The following is a 23,432-nucleotide window of genomic DNA, read 5'->3' as shown; positions in this document are numbered from 1 at the left end:
CTTTAAGATAAACATCAAATATTTTTGCTGAAGAACAAGTTTTTATTTTCTACAAGAGCTACATATTAATATTGCACCTGGTTCTAGCTGTAAACTGTACAACATGAGAATAAAATGAGAATGACTCTTTTTTATTAATAAACTAAACTTATAAGACACTTGGTTGTCAGATTCATTGAACACAAGGTTACTCTAAAGTAACATTTTAGTAAAATAATATCACAAAATAATATGTAAAACACAGGAGATGAGGTTGAAAAAAAAGGATTCTGAACAGGTCTTGAACTTTGTAGCTCAGCTCTTATATTTGACTGACAGCTGCTGTTAAGTTGCACTGACAGTGGCTGAAGGTTCTGATTAGCTACAGGTATTGAAAATACTGGATAGAAACAAAATAAATATAAAATTGCGTAAATGATGAAACGGTCTGTGATGATCCGTGTGAAGATTAAATTAAACTAAATGTTTTGGTGTGTCTGAACCCTGGAAAAAAATGCTGTTCATTGACTACTTGAATTGAATGAGCTTGTCATTGATTCTATTGATTGATGTATACATTGTAATGGACGATCAAGAAGTAGTTCTTCTCCCACACACTGGCCACGACAATGAAATGCTTCGCCGTCGTCACCAGTCATGAAGAGACACCTCGCTGTAACTTTGGCCCCTCACTGCAGTTTCCATGGAGATGAGTCTGATTGGCTTGCGAGAGTGTTTCTTTATACTTTCCAGAGTACTCCCACATCTCCCCTGCTGTTAAACACACCTACAGTGAGAGGCGAGTGTTGATTCACCGTGGCTCACAGAAGAGCAGTAATAAAGCTGTCACAGGAGAATGTATACGGCTGAGACTGGAAGCACTTTCTACATCAGCGCAGTTGACTGGTGACCAGAGAGTATTGTAAACATGCACGAGTCTTTAAGGAGTGTCTCTGGTAGTTTTGTTGCAACCTCCCCGCTAACCATTCATGTGTTCACTCTTTGCCTCGACGATACATAATTCATGGATGCACAGGACCTGCAATGCAGAGGTGCATGTTGGTTGGAGGGGGACGAGGAGGAGAGGACAAGAGGGACTCGCAGGATGGATGAGAGATGGGAAACAAGAGCGGTGCAGTGTGCAGCCGCCGCACTACAATTTGGGGAGTGCCTCATTTTTCTTGTGCCCCTCCTGTTGTAAGTTATTAGAGCGACACAGAGAAAGAGTGGATTTATTACAGTCGTCCTCACGGAACAATCCGTTGATCAACTTGTCCTTCAGTCTCTTTTCTCTCTCATCCTTTCCTCTTCTGTGTCCTCTCTTTTACAAATGAATCAGCTTTCTTCAATTCCATTGTCCGACTACGTTTCTTCACTTGAAATATCACAGGTGACATGTTTACCTGTCACGCTTGTGTTTCTTCCCACTCTTTTTCTTCTTCTCCCTCCGAGTGGGTGAGGAGCTGCCAAAGCTGTGGAAACACAGGTTTCTATTCAGGTTGAGGTGAACGAACGCTCTGATCCATGAGTCACAAAAGAAAGGCAGTGATCCAAGTTCATTTTATTTCATATATAAAAGGCTAATCATTTCAAAAGGCATGTTTCTTCCCTCTTCTGATGATTCATCACTTTGAATAACCGTCTTCACGACCCCAAACACAAAGAAAGTCATTGAAATCCATTTGTACTAACCGACTTCTTCTGTGGCCAGATCTTTTCTTCTTTTTCTTCTTCGGACGAGGCGAAGGAGAGCTGCTTGATTTCTTACGCATCCTGAATTTTCAAGAAAAAGAAAATGATTCAAGGTTTTTTTTACAGCAGACGGTACATCTTCTATATTTTTATATGTAGGAGTCTGATTCTACAGTGTAAATACGTAGACTTGGTTGACCTGGTGTCACTCTGGTAGTCATACTCTCCATCTTCATATCGGACCAGTCCCGAGTTGTCTTCGTACTCGTCAGTCTGATAGTGCACGTTGTTCACCCTGCAGAGGTAAAGAGAGCATGTTAGAGCAAGAGCAAATCAATTATTCATTTCTTTACGTCTATTATTACTGCCTTAAATGTGTTTTATTTTGAAAAAAGATATGATTTTCTAAAAGGTTATAGTAGCATGTGACTCTTGACAGCTGCTATTTTGGTCAAGTTTACTCAAAGTAGTGAAAATGAGTAAAACACATAATCTATATGGGACCATCTTGTTGCGGAGAAACCAGCATGGGGCTTCTGTTGATTCAGCGTTTGGTTTTATGCAGGTCTTGGCATTTAATTTTTGTTTTTTATCTCGAGGCCAGTCCGTGTAAATGAACCCAACATCAAACCAGCCGATTGCGCAAAAAAAGGGGGGTGATCTCTGCATTACAGGGAACACCAGACCGGCAGTCCAGGGAGGCGTCAAGGAGACATAAGGAGGCTCATTGATTCTACTCTTAGCCTCTTCAACGTGACTTAGCGTTCCACATGTTCTCCTTTCAGTCACTATCCAGTGTGTGCAGGATCATCTATGGAGTCTCTTAGCTTAGCTCTTTCTTCACCACTGACAGAATCGACTTAAGCTTATACTAAACATTTTTCTTTCTTTAATGCTGAGAGTAGCTCTTACCAAGCTTCCCTCCAAGAAGCGCTACATAAAGATTAACAAACAACTCTAGCACTGATGTCTTTCGCATGCAGGGGTACAGAGAGTTAATAATACGTAAACAAAGGAATGTGAAATATGTATGAAATAAAGCTGTTAAAACTCTGTCCGTGCATAAAAGCTTCACATGATGTCGTCCCCGGTACGTCGCAGTCGGCTGTCAGATGATGTAGTTCCCCTCTCAGGGAGATGAGTAAGAGTGTCTGTGCTTGTTGCTTTAGTGCCCACCGCAGCACATTCATATTGTCGCCATCTGAAGCTCCAATAAATGTCTCTGCTTGGAAGTTTGTTATTGCAGGAGAAGCTAGCTGGTGGCTGGATTGATCACCCCTCATCGTGGAGGGATCATCGATTATCTAAAAGCAGCGGATGCATCAGCACTTTAAATCTGCACCCGACGGTTATTGAAATGAAATACGTTACTTCGGAGTGGAGAAGCAATCTCCAGATATTGAATGTCGATGTAAAGCCGAGGTCAGGCCCGCATTGATCGAGCCCGATCAGCCGCACACGCGATGTGAGAGTATATATGTCTCAATCCTTCTTCTGCGGCATCTGAATCCACCCCGCTCACCATCAACGTGGGTGGATCTCAGCGCTGTTTCAGTTGTAAGTTACACACACAGATATTGTAATTTCGTGCTCATGTGTAGTGGTCCTGAATATAGTGTCGACGTCGAGCGGATACACTGCAGATAAAACCCTTGAAGAGAATTGCTGACTTAAACCTGACATTTACAAATCCTGAAACCTTTGATTAACTTTAACTTGCCTAAAAATAATGTACTAGTTTCTATGGAAAAGTAGGACGTTAGACCAGAAGGTCAAAGCAACAGAGAAAAGGGAGCCGTAAGGCGATGAGAAAATTTCGAAACAATTGTTAAGAGAAGTCGAGAGAAGAAAACCAACAAAAAGAGACATATCTGTTGCCCAAAGAACATTATGAGGCAAATTATGTGTAATTTTTCTATCTTTCATGTGGTCAGTGTAAATGTCAGGCGCCAGCAGAGGTGCAGAGGAGGGAGAATCATTAGTCCTATCAATGTGTTAGGAGGTGTCGGCATCATTAGATGTCATTAATCCAACGGACAGCAGGTCACATCACCACCAGCACCCTCACGTCCGCTCGCTCTTCTCCACGCCTACATCTCACCAGTTCAGGACGCTGCAGATACACCACAAGGATTGATGACTTCTAGACTCCGAACATCAGATGCTCTCCCCCGGGCTCTACGCTAACAGAGGCTTCAAACCAAACAAATTGGTGATTACGATGCCAATCGCTGCCTCATCAGCCTCCAGCCGAGATGAGAACAGACTTTTAAATGTCACAGCGTTGGCTGTAACTTCGAGGTACGCAGCGCAGCATAAAAATCCAACAGCAATTTATTCCTCTTTGCAAATCTTGTCAATATTCTTGTATTCTTGTCCTGGCAGAACATCCCTCATAACCTCCGTCAATATCTGCTTTAATTCTTCAATCATGTTGTTATTTGCCTTGTTGTTCATTCTCAGTGTAACATCGTTGTGACCTTATGCTGAAGTAGACGAGAAAAACATTTTATTGCAATTTTAATGCATCTTATTGAAGGTTTGCACTTCAAATGTCAGATTTTATTGATAAAGTTTTTCATTATTTTGCTTGTGTTTACAGCACCATGAAACTATAATTTTGAGGGTAAATGTTATTTTAAGAGTAAAGTAACTAGTGACACATAAAGCATTCATAATAACAAAGAAGCCTGTTTAAAAATTATAGTGAGATATACATCAATCAGAGGAGGTGTGGTTTTGGGGAACTATATAAATATCAATATTTCCATTTTCAATTGTCACAAAAATATATAAGATAGAAAATATTTGATAAATCCCTTGAAAAGGTTTTCTTTGTGCAATTAAAAAGGTCTGCATGTCTTAAGAATTGGACCAGCAGCTTTAGTATCATGATTCTATAATAGATTAAAAAAAAAGTTTTGTTTTACTGCGCTTATGTGTTTCTTGCCGTAATCCCTGTCCACACACAGACAAAGACAATCACTCACACAGATTTCTCCAGGCTCGGTGAGTCAGTCTGTTAAGTGATGTCGTGAGAGTGAGAGGCAAGATTTCTACTCACAGATTCACACTAGAATCTTCACTTACATGGGCTCTCTGTTGGGGCCGTCTCTGGTAATGACTCCCTCTTTGTCCATCAGCATTTGTCTGAATGTGCTCACTTTCTGTCGGATTTCCTCTTCCGTGTATCTGTGGAGGAACATGGACACGTCAGTTGCAAGAACGAAACTTGAGTCATTTAAAATGATGGACTGTGCGTGGATGGAGTCGCTGACTGACTCTGAGAAAGTGGGATTTCAAAAGTAGAGACTTCAGCTGATTTGTCTTCTTCCACATTGCGACTGAAGAGTGAACAAGGACCATCTCCTCAACGTGTCACGACAACTCCATATAAAGGTTCAACATTCTTAAGCCTTTCCAAAAACTCTTCAGGAGTTTGGCAGCATGTCAGGGTTTTTGTGGAGTGTGAAGCATTTTAACAAGGATTCTAAAAGGAAAACATTTTCTGCAGTGGCAGAAGGAGGAAATTAATGATCGCCATCCTGGCTGTACATTTTTATAGAAAAATGTTTCATTAGTTGTTCTTTCATGTGTTCGTATGGTCGTGTATCCAGGCATGTTCAAATGCTCCTTTATTGATTTGTTGAGTTACAGGCAGGAATGCATTTCCATGTGACGGTTATGACTGGAACTCACTATTTTTCATCTAAAAATACACATAAAAAAAACATTAAAATACTTCCATACTGCTTGTCTGTAATGTCCCTCTTGTATTAAAGCCCAGACATAAGAAATTGTTCTGTAAAACAATTGAATAAGTCTATATTTTAAGCTTGTTCTCTTGCTCTTGCTCTCTCAGGGTCGATCTCTAGAGAGATCCCAGCGTCTGTCAGAAATTTCCATGAAAAATAGAAGTTTCCGCAAAAAAAAAAGAAGCTTAAATTATAGACTAATTTATCCGATTACTCTGAAAATAGGGTAAGGTCTACATGAGGGTAAGTAGAAAATTAGTGACATTTTAATTTAAGGGGAACTCCACCTTTAAGCTTCTTAAAATAAGATAAAGTTTGACAACTGAACATGAAGGTTTTTGTTGCATCATTCAAACCTTTTATAAATGAAAGTCAAGCAGAAGCATCGAAAGGGATTTTTCTGGAGCTTGAAACATAGATTATGTAATAAAATGTTGAATTTACATTACACAGAAATACGCAAAATGATGACACGTATTTCCCTTTAGGCAAAATCCATTATTTATTTTTCATCCCTCAATATTTGTTTATTAATATTTAATATCTTCTTGATAGCTGAACGCATAAAACAATCCAATGTTTGTGGCGCCTGTTCTTTACTCGACTTTTTAAGGAAAGAATAAGTAGATTTATTTTAAGGAGTAATGATAAAATTCTCAATTACTTATCGTCTTAAAAGGTAAAATAATGTTGGCAGTCAAAGGGAAAGACTCACTGACGTTGCATCTTTGACGCAATATCTAAAAACTCCATTTAAAGTGATTGTTCAGTGACAATACAGACGAGCACCACAGAGGTATTTGGATGTTTTTATTCGCGTCATTTTGGACGTTGATGAAGATGATGACAACTGAACGTCATTCTCTTCATTCAAATGAACATACATTTTTTCCTATAATTTTAAAAAGGAGTGAGGGTGAGCAGAAAATGAGTGGAGTTTGAATTTTGGGTGAACTATCACTTTAAACTATTTTTTTAAATAATGCAACACAGCCAGAGATCATTTTCTGAGTGCCAGAGCTACAGCTGAATCAGAGAAGGGGAACGAAATTGAAGAGCATTAGAGAGACTATGACACCACAGGGGTGAAAAGTATCTCAGAGAAAAAGAAAGGAATTTTCTTTTCCGGCCTTATTATTACTGGAACTGACACTTTCAATACTTAAATGTAATTTTAGGCTTGTCAGAGGTGGTTATTATATGGCTAATGAAAGCCCTTCTCTAGATTGATGTGAAGCAACGCTCCTCTAACGATGAGCAAAAATGTACGTCTCATATAATCTGCTGTCCATTTTTTACTGAGCCGTCCCTCTGATATACTCATTTCTATTCTTTCCTTTCTAGACATTCCCAAAGAACCCCCCCCCCCAAAAAAACAAAAACAAAAATAAGGTCTGAATATGATCTTCATCATAAAAAAATGGCTAATGGTTGAGAAACGTTTTCCTTTAATGTGTCTAAAAACAAAAATAATTTCTTAATACAAGATATTAAAAGTAGGTTTTTCTCACCCTGTTACTGGATTTTTAATGTTTACAAACAATTCATGTCCCATTTTCATCTTAAAACATCTAGATATCCTGAAATATTTTGTGAATGCGACTTCAAGTCTTTACCTTTTATTCTTTGTTCATAAAGGTAGGTTCGATGTTTATACGTGGCATTCTCAGCTATTTTATATTCCTTAAACCTTTGCTTTAGTAAAAGTTTCTTCACAACCACTAAGCTTGAAAAACCCAAGACACATTCTACAAAACCATTTGCAGATTTGAGGTGAGAGCTCTTAAAGGGATGCATTAGAAAAACATCGTATCTATTTAAAAATGTGTAATTTTCCTGTTCCTCATTAAAATGCAGATTAAAAAAAAAGCTCAGCAATTTTCTTTGATAAGAAAATCATGTTGTAGCATAGGATGCTCCCGCTGTGTTCCCTCAGGTGACCTTAACGTCACGAATAAATGTCTCATGAGCGATCCTCATCTCATTTCCATAAAAGCTAAAGCGTCCCAGCAGTGAACACCATGCTGAGCTGGGAACGCCGCCAGGCCTCGGATGTCATATTGAACACACTCCTTTAATTGCCGGGCCCGTCTCATTTGTTCCCAGGGCGAAACCGTCAGACATGATGGGTGATTTATCTTCCACCAGTCTGGAGAGTCGTGCTCACCTAAATTAGGGGGGGGGAAAGAGGTGCCTGCCCACCTGTCCATCCTCACCAAATCCCTCCTGGAGTTCTCAGTTGGGACAAGGACTCTGGGGTGACCTTCTGCTGAGTGTGCTCGCTCTAATCCACAACAAATGAAAACAGACACCCACCACAATCTTCATTGTGTCTAATGCTTGGCATTGTCCTCCCTCTCATCCCCCACTTCATCCTCTAATCCGTCCCACATGCACACTTTCGGAGAGACATGTTGGAGACCAGGCAGGGAATCACAGAGCTGAGCAGGGAAATGAGATGCTTCTCATATTATAGCTTAAATTTGTGCTGAGTCAATTCAGCGATTTACACAAAACTGTTTAGTTGCCATCCTGACTGCTTGCGTAGCACTTCTCTGGACTGATGAGTGCAGAGGGTCGGCCAGCGAGGATGTGTGTCTGCACACTCTCCTCATGAACCGAGCTTCCTGTCCACACTCCGTTACACTCCACTTCACTTCACCGCTCTTGTACTCCACTCTAAAACCAGAAGTTTCTCCATTGTCTTGCAGCAGAAAGATGTGGTTGTCTCCATCTATAGCCAATGAGCTGCAATTTGTGTTTTTGTGAGGACGAGTGGGTTCAGTTCAGCTGCATCAGTCTCCATCCCAGAGACAGTAGGAGGGAGGAATGAGGAGAGAAGTTCATTCATCCAGTTAAATCCATTAAAATTGTACGCGTCTAGCTGTTATATGTAAGCGCTCTTCACCAAATGCAATCTTTCTCAGGTACCATTAAGACACCTGAACAACTTCACAGCATTGGGTTGGCGTTTGCGTTCATTCTTTTTTTAGGTTTCATGAAAGATAAAAAGGGTACCAACCAACTTTAGGTGAAGGTGTTGGGGTTTTGGGTTTAAGACCGCTCAACAGCACCACCTCTGTTCTTTCTGCTAGATAACACGCTATGGAATTGGACTTTCTGTTCTTTTTCGGCAGCTGTGTCCGTGGTAACTACAATGATCACCATGTCATGTACTGATTCAAGTTTAAGCGTTTGCTCACAAATGCCAGAATATCATAAATGAAAAATCTGAAATTCTTAAGCATAATGAATAACTGTCAAGTAGAGAAAACGTGCAAAAGACTCTGGTGGAACCAACATTCTGGCTTGTGTTGCCAGTGGGACATAATTCAATTGCGCACCCACCAGAAAAGCATGGCCCAAATACCTAAATGTTTGGAGTCAGTCTCTTTCACCTGCTCCTGAAAACAGGACATGACCACAGCTCCTGATCACCACCAAGATGCAACTGGTAGGAAAACAGTTAACATTTTATTTAAATAAACTTTGACCTTTATCATCATCAAGAAAACGAAAAACCAAAGAATGAGAATTGAGTTGTCAAGTGGTCAAGCCTTTTTTCAAGTTTGGGCAGAGCTGTGGTCCCAAGACACACAGAACTTGACAATACCAATGCCACTTCCTCTTGAGCTCCTCCACTTACCCCTGCTCCTCCATCATCTCCTGAAGCTCCATACACTTGAGTTCCACCCTCCTCTTCCTTTCATGGTCCAGTATCTCTCTGTGGGGCTTTTTCACGAAAACGGCTTCAGCTGGGATGTCCTCCTCCTTTTCTGCACCTGCAGGACCTTCCTCAGTTTTAGCCTGCAGGAGAGTGGCCGGACTTCCTGGCCCCGCTGTTGTACCTCCACCAGGGACCACTGGCTTGGCAATACCTTCTGCACCATCCTTTGGAGATGGAACCCTTGTTGCATCGTACATGATGACCTGTGAGAAAAAAAAAATGATATATAACATAAGATAAAAGCAAAAAGCAAAATCATGGGGAATCAAGAATATAAAGATAGATATATCCCAATAAACTCAATAAATGGTGACAACTCAAAGAACGAAAACAAAGATCTTGACATTGTCGTAGAGCTAAAGTCACCGCTGATAATGTAATGTTCACGGACAAGAGTTTCTGCCTAAGCCGAGCACTGAGAACAGCAACCAACTGCACGCTCACACATGGATACACAAACAGGATCTGGCGCACATGCAGAGATGCATCGCCAGCGACGGCACCCACAGTGATGTCTGCTCCGTGAGTCAACAGGCCGACCACGTCCAAAGGCGCTCTCAGAGCAGACCGCAGTAGAAGTTGAACATCTCTGTGAGATCCATCTATATAATGGAGAGAAGCCAGATCATACATTAGGGATCTTTAGTTTGAGTTTCTTGTTACATTGAAGTTGTTGTGCTTCCATTTACTAAGCTGTACACGAGCCACAGTCTGGTTCAAAACGTCTCTCCAATGCTTTGAAGCATCAGAAATGAAACTTACTTTCGCTCTTTTCAATTTTTTTTTAGGTTACTTTGATGTTTGGGTTTCTTATGATGATAGGAAGTTGGTAATATATTTTTCATGCTATGAGTCTGACACCCAACATCAAAGAAAAGAAAAAATAATCAAGACCCACAAATTTTACATCGCTACACGCCGTATGTGCTCGACATGCTACCTCTATCGTGCAATGGTGTTGAACTCAATCACACAAGGGCCGAGCTAAATGTACATTTACCAAACTGTTTTAAAGCAACTATTGTGATTCATATTTTTATATTGTCTTTTCATTCTTTGGTTTATCTCCTGCACCAAACATTCCCATTAAATTCCTTTCCTTCGACATAAATGTAACTGTACGCTGATTTTTGATCGTTGATTTAAGTCTCTTAAATCGATCTTGGACCTGAAAACACTGAGATTTTCTGGAGATTAAATCTCATTTACCATAACAATACCCACTATTCTGATTGGTCAAGCATCAAGGTCACTCAGCGTCATCAATCACGGAGATTCATAATCACCAAGATTTCAGATAGGCGAGAACTTTACGAAGTAATAACTTCACAACATTGTCATGATGAGAAACTTACTGCATCTCCAGCGGACCGCATTAAATGGCTTGCTGGGCTGGATTTGAGTTTGACACATGTTCAATAACAAATATGATGGAATTGTGCCTGAGTGAGTCATTCTGAGCTGCATTTATGTTGAATGAATGCCTTAAAATCATTAAATTGTTACGCATTAGCGTGTTCGTCTATTGTAAAAAAAAAAAAAAAGGCTGATGGTGAAACAGGGAGTTAAAAAATAAGCTGGTCCAAGTGCCTCCCGGACTGATTGAGATGGATTGTGCTATTAAGTCCAGAGTGACACCAGAGAGAGAAGGTGAATCCTCAAATTGCTCGGAGCCTCTGATGCCCCTCACAATTCCGACCCTTCTATAACTAATAGCTTCATTTGTCTTTGAGGAGACACATTGCCGCACTGGTGCAGCCAAACCAGCAGAGATACAGAGCGACAAACATCCTATAGCACAGTTAAGACTGGAGGAGATGAAGCGCAGGCCTCTTCCTTGATTAAACAAATCTTTAGTTTTCAACAACATACTGGGTTTGAAGTGCCGCTGCCTGGTAAACGAGCCGTGGCTCTCTGCAGACAGAACAGGTGGCAGGACAGCAGGAGGCTTTGTCACCGAATCTATTAAACAGTAAATCAGCACTTGAATATTCCACGGCAGCTCTGGATCATCAGCACATTCTTGTTGAGAAGCTAAAGAGAGGTTCTCTTCAATCACAGTGTGATGCTCAATAAGTGTATAAATTAACACTTATTCTGTAAATTAAGCTAAGATGTCAAATATGGCTGCCAGGTACTGCATCTTTTGTATTTACCTTTTTTTTTTGTTTAATATAAAATAGCATGATAACAGACATGCAACAATTGAGGTCAGAAGTTAAGATACAGTACATATATATTATTAATGTATTGTTCATGCCCAGAATTGAAAAACTATTTATGGAAAAGTTATTTTAGATTTATTTATGTTTTAATCTGTCAAATAAACCTAAATAATATATTTCTATAATAAGGAATAAATGGTCTGCTTTGTAGAACCGAAAGTTTAGATGTTTGAATTACTTGCTTACTGCTAAACTAAGATTCTGGAATCATAAGAAACGATCTCAGTCAATGTAGCCTTTCAGTTAAAGTGTTTACTCTGTGAACTGCACGGTACTGAATTGTCAATTGTAAAGTAATTTCCTGCTGTGACAGATGTGAGATTGTGCAGCATCAGATAGTGTCAGGTCTTGACAAAAAGCACCTGATTTAATGAATTATTTTCTTTTCCAGAATAGGAAACGGGTATGTCTGGATAAAAACGTCTTTTTCTCTTCGAAGTTAAATCAAGAAAATGATTGAGTTGTACTGTGGAATCATCAAAAGCGACAGCACAATCCTCCGAGCCAGACACAGTCCATCATCCTGCTACTGTACGAATAGTGTTGCGGAGCTTTTGGTTATCACAAGGGCGTGTGAGGCTGTCACATCCTAAAAAACCATTCCTCTGTAACCAACAAGAGACATTTATACGTGACGTTAAGGTTAAGAACGGTCACTGTCTTAATCAGCACTTGAACATTCACTGCTCTGTTTTTCCATTAGAAGTGGTAGTTAAAAATAATATAGTCGTCATATTATTCACCCTCCAGACGCAGTGAGAAAAATGAGTCGCTGTTGTTCGTCTGAATGGACTCTCCTGCTGACATTGCTCGCTGGACTCCAACAACAAGCCTGCTGAGTAAAACAACACCCAATAAGAATGTGCTAATGGTGATGCTGCCCTTCATGCTGACCTCCCTCTCGACTCAAATAAACACAAAAGATGCATCGAGGATGCACTTACTAATGAAAACATCCATCTTGGTCAGATTGTGGATTAATCTCTTTAGGAATCTAATCAGAATCACAAATATTTATTTCCATTATTGGTGGAGAGGGTCCACTAATTAGGAATTTTCTTTGGACAATTGTGCAACATCAAACATTAAGCTATAAAGATAATACAATAACATTTACAATAACAATTTGGCTATTTACAAAGTGCAGGTGGGGACCATTGAAGCAGGGCTGTATGTTGAGTAGCTCTAAATGGGTGAGGACGCACTATTAACAGAAAAACAGACAAAACAAAGAGCACAGGAGAACCAGGGCGACCTTCCGTGGCGCCATCTTGGATAACTGTTGTATTAAGGCAGGGGGATTTCATCTGTTAAGTAGATTTCTGCAGAAGATCTGATCATGAAATTGATATATTAAATTGACCAAAGAGCATATGAGTTTATGTTTAGGAGTTTACAAGACAAACAGTTGAGGTCTTATGAGGAGAAAAGACTGATGAAAGCATCTGTAATGCAATCAATTTAAAATCTTGTTTTGATAACCCATACTTTTGCAACCACGATTTTAGTAGGTCTCAAAATTCATAGTGATATAACAACTGTTACTGTACATTTTTCAGGGACAAGGCTCTGGTATAATGAAGCTTTTACGATGAAAATACATTATATAAACAAGAATTACAGTATTGCTGATAACTAATGGAAACAAACTTGTAGGTAGCAACGAATGTGTCAAAGTACAGATTGGAATCCAGTAGGATTCCAGATCCTACTAGTAGAGATTGAAATTCCAATTGGAAAGAGATTGGAACTATATCCTCCCTCACTCCTCTCCTTATCCATCTGTCTACCCCCCCATCCTTCCTCCCAGCCGGTCAAAGCGGCAGGCCGTCAACAATGAGTCGGGTTCCGCTCGAGGTTTCTGCCTTCTAAAAAGACGTTTTTCCTCGCCATTGCTCACTGTACAGCTCACTGTACAGTGTTTTGTTTCTTGCTCTTTGTTGAATTGCTGGATCTATTTTTCCTTAATCAACTGTAGTCTTATTTCAACTGTATAGTGTCTTGAGATAACTTTGTTATGATAAGACACTTTAAATAAAATTGAATTGAATTGAATTGAACTACTACTGAACTGGGATCTGAATATTGGAATTCCAATCTGTCCTAAGAGGATTCCAGGTTCTACCAGTAGAGATTGGAATCATACTACTGTATTGGGATCTGAATATTGGAATTCTAATCTTTCCTAGGACAAATGGGAATTCTACCAGGACAATCTCCTTTCTGCTGCTTCTCATCTGCCGCCATCACTTGATCAAGCTACTTAATGATGTCACTTTGACATAAACTTTGGACTTGGGTGGGAGGGGGACATTATTGTTACTTATGTTTTTTCTCTGATTTACATATCAATATTAAGATCCCAGTTCAGTCATCATCGTCATCCAATATTCACTTCATCTTTTTTGATTTGTTTGACCAGGATATGACACAACAGTGCCAGAAGATTTGTCCTTCAATTCAAACAGATGTGTATGGCTAAGAAACCATGAACGGTCTTTCAGTCTTGCGTCTGCAAAAGGAAAATGGTATCTTGGCTGGACACTCATGTTTTGTTTTTGCCTTCTGGCAGCCAGAGGAGGTGTTTAACTCTCTCAAGGTCGACACACTATATTCCACGCACGTTGGTTTGTTGTAGAAAGCCAAAAAAACAAAAACAAACAAGAAAAAAGAGGCAGAAAACTTAAATGGAAGTTTTTCCTGGCCATTTATTGTGATTGGCTGAGAACTGTTTCACTCATCTCTTATATAGTGTTATTTTAACTGTTAACTGTATTGAGATAACAATGTTATGATTTGACACTTTAAATAACATTTTATTTAATTCTTGAATGCTTGCTGATTTCAAGGTGAATACATAAGTATATTTGTACAATTAAAGTATTTACAATGACAAACTGATTACCCAAATCAGGCTTGTTCTCTGAGAAGTTAATGTTTTTTTTTCATCCTTGTTGTGACGTGTGTTATGATAAAAAGAGAATTGAATAACGTTAATGGTTTACATGGTCATCTTTGAATAAACACACATAAAGACATACAACCATTCATACACACACTCATTCCTACGGACAATTACGCCACGTTCCAAATGAACCTCTCTATGTTTTCAGACTGTGGGAGGGAACCCGAGTAAACCCACAAAACACAGGGAGAACATGCAAATGTAAATATTGGCTAGTAACGAAGGCTACAATATTCTCAGGAGCTTTTAGAGAATCAAGACCAGGAATAGACCAACTCTAGTCTGCTCTTTGACATAAAAGAGTTGCTGTCATGTGTTATCTAGCTCAGCTTTGAGCTCACACTCCCTGGTAAACACTTACTCAGGGCAGGTCTGTGAATAGGTTGTTTCTCTCCCGCAGGATGGAAGTGTTCCTTTTTTAAATTTCTCTCTCTGGCAGGTATTACATCTGCTCCAGCTGCCTCACAACACAACCACAATCTCACCACGACACAGTGTTGTGTCTCAGGGGAGGAATGATTAGCATAGTTTAGCTCTGATGCGATTAGTGGGGTCAGTGGCCGGGGAGAAAGGAGCTCAGCTTTATTTTAGTCTGTCACTACCTGTGCAAGTGGAACAGGAAAAGCTCAGTAAACAATTCTTTAAAAATATGGCATTTTATGTTACTCCCTGTTTGTGATCATCTGAAGTATAGGTGGGCAGTAAATGTCCAAAGGGATGTGTGGAATATCAAACCAAATCTTTAAAAAATCTTTTACCGTTTAGAACATGAGGTTATAAATCTGGCTGATAATTCAAGCAGAAAGAAACATGAATTACCTTCAGTCAAGGGTGAAAGGAGCAAGCTGCTTGTACCTTCACTCAACCATCTGGTGATGAAACCTTTTTACTTATTGGTAAATTATTATCTCCGCTTGCAAAACAGTGTTGTATATTGTTTCTGGTGGGTTGGTGTAGCCAGGACTTAGATCTAAACTTTTATTGAAACATCATTTATGTTGAGATGTGTTTACGCCTTACTTTGACTTGATAAAAAAAAAAAAAAATGAATTAATGACAAGGACCATCAGCGACGGATCATCCATCAATTCCCTCTTTCCCCTGCAAGCTTGGTTAGAATGTAACGGTTTATTTAAATAAAAACATGTATGTGGCTTTAATGGGATTTTAAAATGCATGCTCAATAATTGCAAAAATGAATGATAATGATCTTTAATACCTTTTGACCAAAACTTTTTCAGTATTGGATTTGTGGATAACAACTACTGTGAATTTAAATTTCCTGTCATTCACAACTCAGAGCAATGTATTAGCTCCATTCAAGACATGCAGTTTTCAGTTTCAATTTGATTATTTGCTCTCGATTCAGTATATCAGTATAGTTTGTCTTTAAAGATATTTAGGTGAAGCACAAAAACATATTAAAGCCACAAGTGGAAACGTCTGAGGATCTAATCTGCTGCCACTGCATGTCTTGTCAGAGAGAGAGCAGGTGGAATCACGATGATGGCAACACTGGCAAATCTTGATGAGTGCAGCAACCCGGAGATGAGGCTGTCCTCTTCCCGTCTGCCTTCTGTAATTGACGTGGCACACAGCAGCCATACAAAGGGATTCCTTTAAGTTGCACACATTGGCTCTGTGACTGCTGTTCACCCGATGTTCTAAAACCATCATCACTGTCTTGTACCCGACACTGTAGGTTAACAACAATAAAGACTTCTCATGATTGTCACTCACATGTTCATCTCTCTGTAACCAGAAGCATAACCAGTACAGGTAAGTGTTGGTTAGCAATAAGATTTCAGCAGCAGCATCTCATGAGGGCTTGAGCTCCAACCTTTGGTTAACTACACAATCAGCTTATTTACTATGAATTGAAGATGTTATGTTGTGAGGAAAAGATCTGTCTATTTATTTTATTTGTGTTATTAGTCTGTAATTGTAACTGTAATTGATTGTTACATTGTTCTGGGTTTAAACTAGATTATGTTAGAAGATCACAGTGTCTCCGTTCATGGCAATATCGGTCTGTATGTGCTAGATTTAAGCTGATAACCTGGGATTTTCCAATAAACAAGCTAAAAAAGACTTTTAAAATTATTTTCCGAACAATTTCTCACGTCAATGCTTTCGATACAAGATAGATATTAGAAAGAAAAGGAGTCCCGGTTGCAATCGTCATATACATTTCTAACTCCAATTACTCTTTACCAATTTATCTGAAAGTAATCCCAGCCCATGATTAGAAAATGAGTGAAATTTCAATTTCGGGTTAACTATCACTCGAATGTGGCAAAGTATTTTCCTTTTTCTCCATTTTGATTATTTTCCCAAAACTTCTCTGCTCCCCCTCACAGACCACTTTGGGAAAAAATGGAACAAAAAGAAGTTGGTAAATATGTTTATCACCATGTGCTATGACGAAATGAACTGTAAAAAATAAAGTAGAGAATTCTCTGCTTTCTTAAAAAAAAAACAAGACAAATGTATTCAGCCGTGGTTGATGTTAGCGTCTGTACATACAGTATATCTTTTGCATGACAGCCACAGCATTGACATATTTATAATCCTGTTTCCATGCACACATGTGCTGCTGAATTATGAAGCTATGGAGCGCTGTGCCAACAAATTGTGTTCTTAATTTAACATGGCATGTCAAGCGAATATTTATAGCTGCCGTATGTGTCAAGTCCATAAGCACAAGAATTCCATCTTTTGGCCACTAATTAGTTTCTTGTCTCCGTGTTTACAAGCTGTAATCCCTTCATAAGATGTATGAGTTTTTGACAGCGGTGGAAACCCACTTTGTTCTTCGGTACCACAAAAACCACACACAAAATGACATCTAAAAAAGTTCTGTAACAGAAAACAATCAGCAGTACGCAGTGTGTCCTTAAGAGAAGCTACATCTAGATATATAAAACATCCATTAATAAAATAAAAACCTGGCAAACTTTAGCAGTGTGCCAAGACAAAGCCTCCGGTGAGGGATTTATAGCTTTTCTCAGTGGGATCTTCAAAAGAAGTCTGAGCTGAGAAATAATGTTTGAACTAAATAGAACTTTTTTGTTCTAGGATTCTGTGATAATGGCCGTTTAATACAGAATGAAGGGTATGAAAGTGGATTTGGGTCAGAGCTCTTATTGGCAGAGGATCAGTGGGCAAAGATTTAAAATCAAAAACAGTGTTATCGACAGTTTGTGTGGCACTTTTTTTGCTTCCCTATTGAGAATAAAGGAAGATTGGCGAAGCCACAAAACAGTGTAAGGCAGAAAAAAGATTCAGAAATCGTTCAAACAATACAATACACAACTTATAATGGATGTTCAATTGAAAAAGATGTTAATAGCCATATATTATTGTCCCAGGGATTGAATTTGGCCCAAAGATCTTCATTTCGGAGAACTGTTTTTTAACGCCTGCCTCTAGCTATATGTAGCAGGCCTAATGTTTTACCGATACTACCAAATTAATTTATTAATTTTAAATTATATTACATAAAGCGTGTCAAACTTAAAACCTCGGGCCAAACATTACATGTTTCCCAAATGGTTCACTTAAAAGTATGTTCATATATATGGTGAACTATAAAGATTCCAGTTTTTAAGATACGATAATGAAAATAGCAGATGGATGTATACATTTTGTTTGTCCGGTGACTGTTAAAAGATTTTGGCTGCTCATATGTCTTCTTCCCAGAAGTATTAGACATACATAACCATTTGTTATGAAGCAAATCCGAGCGAAATGATGGATCAAAAAACTACATCCCACGGAGAAATGAGTAATTTCTCAAACACAGAGGCGGCTTTCCAAACCCTAGCCAGGTAAGTGCAGTCTTCAGCCTCGGCATGTCTCCAAGGCAACCCTGACATTCCTTCTCAATTTAATTAGGACGTAAGTGCTTTTATAAATCGAGCACACAGCAGAGGCTTCATTCCATCGTCAGGGGGGGAAAGATATAAGGCGATGTTCCATTTAAGAACAATCTATACTGTTGTCTGATTTGAATGAAGTGCATTTTGGTTGATTTTTTAAAAATAAAACCCCAATAAACCTTAAGAAAAGAGGAAAATAGTTTTAGTGAGTCACTTTAAACAAAGATTAAAAATGTTATCTTAATTTAAATGAAGCCACCTTCAGCCATCTGGTCTCCGTCATAGGTCGAGAGAGGTTAAACATTTTGACAGACATATATTTACTCATGCCGGCAAAGATTGAAGATTATTTTTTGTTAATTTGAGTTAATACCAATAGGAAATGAAATCGGATATTCTCACAGGAAAGGATTGAATCAGGAAACGTGATTGATATATAGGGAAGCCGGTCAGTTTAAATCAGACTTTTTCTGACATTAATTCTGGACTCAAACCAAAAGCGGTTTGAGGCAAATGTGTGCCTCAAATTGCAGGAACTCTCACTGAAGTGGTCGGTTTTTCCTTTGACTTTGGCATATTATTCTGTTAATTTAACTACATTTACAAGTGTCTTGACACAAAGGGGTCTGGGGAAACAATTTTTCTGACGGTCTAGCTGATTGGACCAGACTTCTTAGGAAAGAAACCAATAGGCTTTCTTTGTCATAAGCTCCGCCCATTGGCACACAAGGCTCAACTGGATTAGTCAGATTTCAATTAAAACATCAGATTTGGCGTTTGAATTATTCATTATTCATTCAGTGCGACTCATTAGAGTAAATGGTTATGATACATAATAAGCTAGGTATTTGTGTTCATTCACACCCTCACTGAAGGTGTGATTACACCAAACACAACTTTGTGCTAAAGTGGTTGTTGGTTTCTGACTTCCTGCAAATTGCATCTAAAAAATGTAGGTCAATCTGCAAGGAGACAAGACTAAAGTTATAGGACAGTCCTTTATGTAACAGAAGAGATGAAAGGGGTTTCTGGGAAAAGCACAGTCTGGGAGTCATCATCTGTAGTCCTTCATATATTCATATCTGTAAGTTACTTTTAGAAATACATCTACTGATGAAAATAAGAGGTGGTTAGTTATGGAAAAGACTAGTCATTAGCTAGTCAAGTTCACCATTACATTGACATAGATGTTTATTATCTGGTTCATGCTCTTTCCCCTCTGCAACAATAACTCAGACGTCAGGGTCACCATGAGCAAAGTACTCTGTATAAAAAGAAGACGAGCCAGGCCTCCCCTTCTACATGCCTACTCAACTTACACATCTCCGTCATAAAGAACTAGCGTGTTTAAAATAATCCTTCGTGTGCAGAGATAACACACATGAGTATATTTTAAAAGTCTTTGATATTCTGTGAAGGCGATGCTTCCTGGCTAATCAGTGACGACGTGTGTTTACATGCTGCGGGTTGATATTGAGAAAATCTTCAAACGACGGAGTTCATAATCTGCGAAATGGAAGTAGGATTTAGACGCCTTACACTGAAGCTACCCTCCTATAATCCCCAGCATCTGTTCAAACAACATTTTGGAGGAAAAAAAACCCAGGTTGAGTGGAGTGGAAGCTGGTGATGAGAAACAAGTGTTGGTATTTTTCCGGATATTAAGATAGAATGTCCTTTGTTGGTAATTACAGCATTTTGGTGCATCTTTGAGTTATTTAAGTGAGAAACACTTTCTGCAGGCAGACTCTGTCAATGGTCCTGTGGATTTTCATTTTGTCGCTGTGAGCAATGACAGCTGGGACTCGAGGTCACGCTAACACTGTCACACTGTCTAGGCTGACATTTCAACGAGAATGACAACAGCCACAGTGACACTTGCATACTGATAACTAGCAACATGAGGATCACGGATGGAAACCATCATGAGTCTACTCTTTCTACTCCTTTACACATGTCATATATCCTGCAAGAGAAGGAAGAAAATGTTCTTACATTTCTTGTAAGACTTTTACAAATCAAAAGGACAGTTCAAGAAACCATCACATTTAGGAACTTACCACATTTTAAATCTAGATTCCAATATTTTGGGAAAGTTCTGGACATAAAGGTAGGCAGTGATGTCTGTGAAACCCCTAATAAAGGTCAAGTGTGCTGGCTGCTGTTCTTTCAATGAGCTACCACTCGTGCCTCATAGGTCACACAGACAGTCTTGGTCGCAAAAGAGGAGGAATGAGAATACAGAATGTCAACCACAACTAGGACAGGATCAATGACTAATTGCAAGCATTGTTAAAAGACATTTGAATTTAGCTTACCTACAGCAGTGACCAGTCAATGCAAGAGAGATATTATGATTGATTGATTTATTGGAATAAGCAGTGTATCATCATATTTTATTAACATTTATTTTATCTTTTGCTATTGAGATTAAGATAAACCTATTCTTTTTATTGTAGCCATTAATCTTTATTCGACAAAAACAAATGAAAATGATTGCTTCAAATGTTGCCGACTGATGCAAATACAACCCTTCCCAGTGTTACTTTAATCCATGTTTTATCATACCCATGAGTAAAATCCTCCCTCCTTCATAACCTAATGAAGTGAAGTACCTTGTGCCTAGTATACACCCACACGCTTATTAAACACAGCAGACTGAAAAAAAAGATGAAGACAAAAAATGGATAACAGCAGACCATATCCCTTCTAAAGCTCTCCATCACCGTGATGGGCTTAATAATCCTCAGGGAAGTCTGTCCAGGCTCGCTGTTATACGCACCAGCCACTGTGGCTATCTGTGCAGCGCTGACCCGCACCGCCCCCACAACCGCCATCTGTTTCCTGCCTCTGGATTAGGTCCCTGCAGAGCTTTGCTCTCTTCTGCTTTACTGGCCCACATAAAGAAGGAGCCATCAACTACATTCTTGAAAGTCTCTTATTATGACCGAACACAAAGTTTCACGATGACAACTGTGAACTACAGCATTCAACAAACACTTTAGCTCTTTTTTTCGTTGGAGAAAATGCAAATGATAGATTCTATATTAAAATGAGCTTAGTTTCCACATACTTTCAGTCCTCAGCATTCAACTGGGATTCAACAGTCGTGGATGCTCATCACAACCTCTGGTGATTCTAAAATGCTTCCTTAATTACAATGTAAAACCAACTAGCAAGGTTCATGGAGCACAACATCAATGCTGCACTGCAAACTCAGGATGTAGATTCTCCTGTTTCTCCTTAATGGAAAAAAGCATCAGGCATGAAACATCCCCTGACAGCCCGACTCATTTACACCCGGCAAAAGATCTGATTCACTGGGAGGTTCATCGATCATGTTGGACGATGGAGGGACAGAACACCGAAAATAAACCCAAGCTTATCAAACTGTCTTTCTTCTGCCACAGAATAAGAAACCATTTGGATATATTTGGATCAAATTTGATAATTTCCATGATAAATATGCCACAAGATATTGGAAACATTGATGCCATCATTTAGACCAGACGGGTCAAACTCAAACTCTATGGATTTGTTGAACACGATCAGATTTGAACTTGTGATATCGGAAATGACATGAGTCACAATAGTTTTGAGCCACACAATCCTATACAAAGAGCACATCTGGATCTCAAAGCACAAGAAGACACTGAAGTTATTCAGGATTTAAGCCTCGAGCCTCTCCATCCTCCTCTCCTCTGTTCAGAAAGAGTGTATACGATCTCTCAAAGGTATTGAAGCTTAGATAAAATGGCTGCTGTTGCCTCTTTTATCAGGTTTGCTAATACAAGTGGCTCCCTGTGGTAAATAGCTGTTGTGAGGAATAAACAAATCGATGGGAATGTAGAATGTCTCACTTCATCTTTGTCATCTCACTGAAAGTGGCAACTGTAATCTTCCCTGCGGTGACTAACAAACATGCAAACCTGTATCCTCATTTAATACAGCTTCTCTTCTACCACCTGGAGCATAACATAACGGAAGGCTTTTGATCCATCATTGAAATGATAAATTGGAAATATAGGTGTTGCTCATGAACAGCTTTGCTCTGCAGTACTTTGTTGTCTCTTGTCGGAGTCTATAGTAGCTGCGGCTCATGATGTCTCCTGATTGGTTTCTGCAAACCCTAGAGTGAATTCTTTATGCCTATACCGTAAAGATATAACTTTTGAGTGTTGCAGTTTAATAATGCAGCAGGGATTTCTGGAGTGGCTGCCATCACGCTAAAAACAGATTTCCTCCTTTTTAATCAGGCTGATTTGCAGCAGGGACACGATGTGGCTGGAGACTGAGAAGAGAAGGTTACCCAGTGTTATTATGTAAAAAAGAGGAAGTATCATTTGGGAAACAATTAAAATACTGCATTTGCATACTTTGCATTTGAAAGATATTAAATAGAATGTTTTAATATTCATTGTCTTAAAGTGTAAAGTAGTGATTTGAATAGGAGAAAACAGCTGTGTGAACTGTGAAGTTGAGATAGTTATTATATTCTATTATTAGGACTTTTATAAACACACAGTAAAAGCTCAACAATGTAGAAAACAAGTTAGTATCATGCAAAAACTCCTTGTTGAAAGTGCTAGCATTGAAATTTTATTTGAAAGAAAATGTGTATGTACCTGAAGGTGTGCTTTTTTCCCCGAGACAAATCAACAGTAGAAAACTGATATACAAGTATAAACATGTCACCCACCACAAAAATAAAGATACAGTTGTGTTTATTTTGTATCCCAAGACCAGAACTTCAGTCTTATGACCAAAACATTGAATTAAATTAAATTAATAGTAAACATAATCGTGACTCTACTTTGACTTCTGAGAATCGAAAACACAGGTATTGAATATAATGAGGAATACAGCAGCTGTTTTGCTCCTCTTCAATTTGCACAACAGATGGAAATGTTTAGTTATTCACATTTCATTTGAAGACACACAAACATCCAAATTAAATTTGCTGCTGGCAGACCGAGCTACCTCAACAAAATCAAATGAAATACTTCACCACAACATTATTGCATTAATGTCTGGTCTCATCAAGCTCATATATGACACTCAGTGCAACTTATATATTTGCTGAGCATGAATCAGACCACAAATGTAAGAAATACAAAATACAAATAATCATGGGAAGTGGCTTCAATATCAGACTTAGACTCACTTTTGAAGACGGAAAAACTGTCTGCGGAGCGTTTAAATAATTCA

General features: G+C 39.0%; 1 protein-coding gene across 1 annotated transcript in view; it reads right to left on the bottom strand.

Annotated features, from left to right (window-relative positions):
• Positions 1 to 23,432, bottom strand: part of srrm3 (serine/arginine repetitive matrix 3) — a 45,336-nt gene that overhangs the window by 14,120 nt on the left and 7,784 nt on the right. The window contains exons 2-6 of the mRNA XM_087807036.1: positions 9,073 to 9,356; positions 4,762 to 4,863; positions 1,871 to 1,966; positions 1,672 to 1,752; positions 1,383 to 1,451 (exon numbers count right to left, since the gene is read on the bottom strand). Coding sequence (XP_087663162.1) covers positions 1,383 to 1,451; positions 1,672 to 1,752; positions 1,871 to 1,966; positions 4,762 to 4,863; positions 9,073 to 9,350 — 626 coding nt within the window. The 5' untranslated portion in view covers positions 9,351 to 9,356. The remainder of the gene's footprint in view (positions 1 to 1,382; positions 1,452 to 1,671; positions 1,753 to 1,870; positions 1,967 to 4,761; positions 4,864 to 9,072; positions 9,357 to 23,432) is intronic.

This window comes from Callionymus lyra, chromosome 14 (genome assembly GCF_982586985.1).
Source record: "Callionymus lyra chromosome 14, fCalLyr1.hap1.1, whole genome shotgun sequence".
Taxonomy (NCBI): domain Eukaryota; kingdom Metazoa; phylum Chordata; class Actinopteri; order Syngnathiformes; family Callionymidae; genus Callionymus; species Callionymus lyra.
This window is presented reverse-complemented; position numbering and strand designations above follow the sequence as displayed.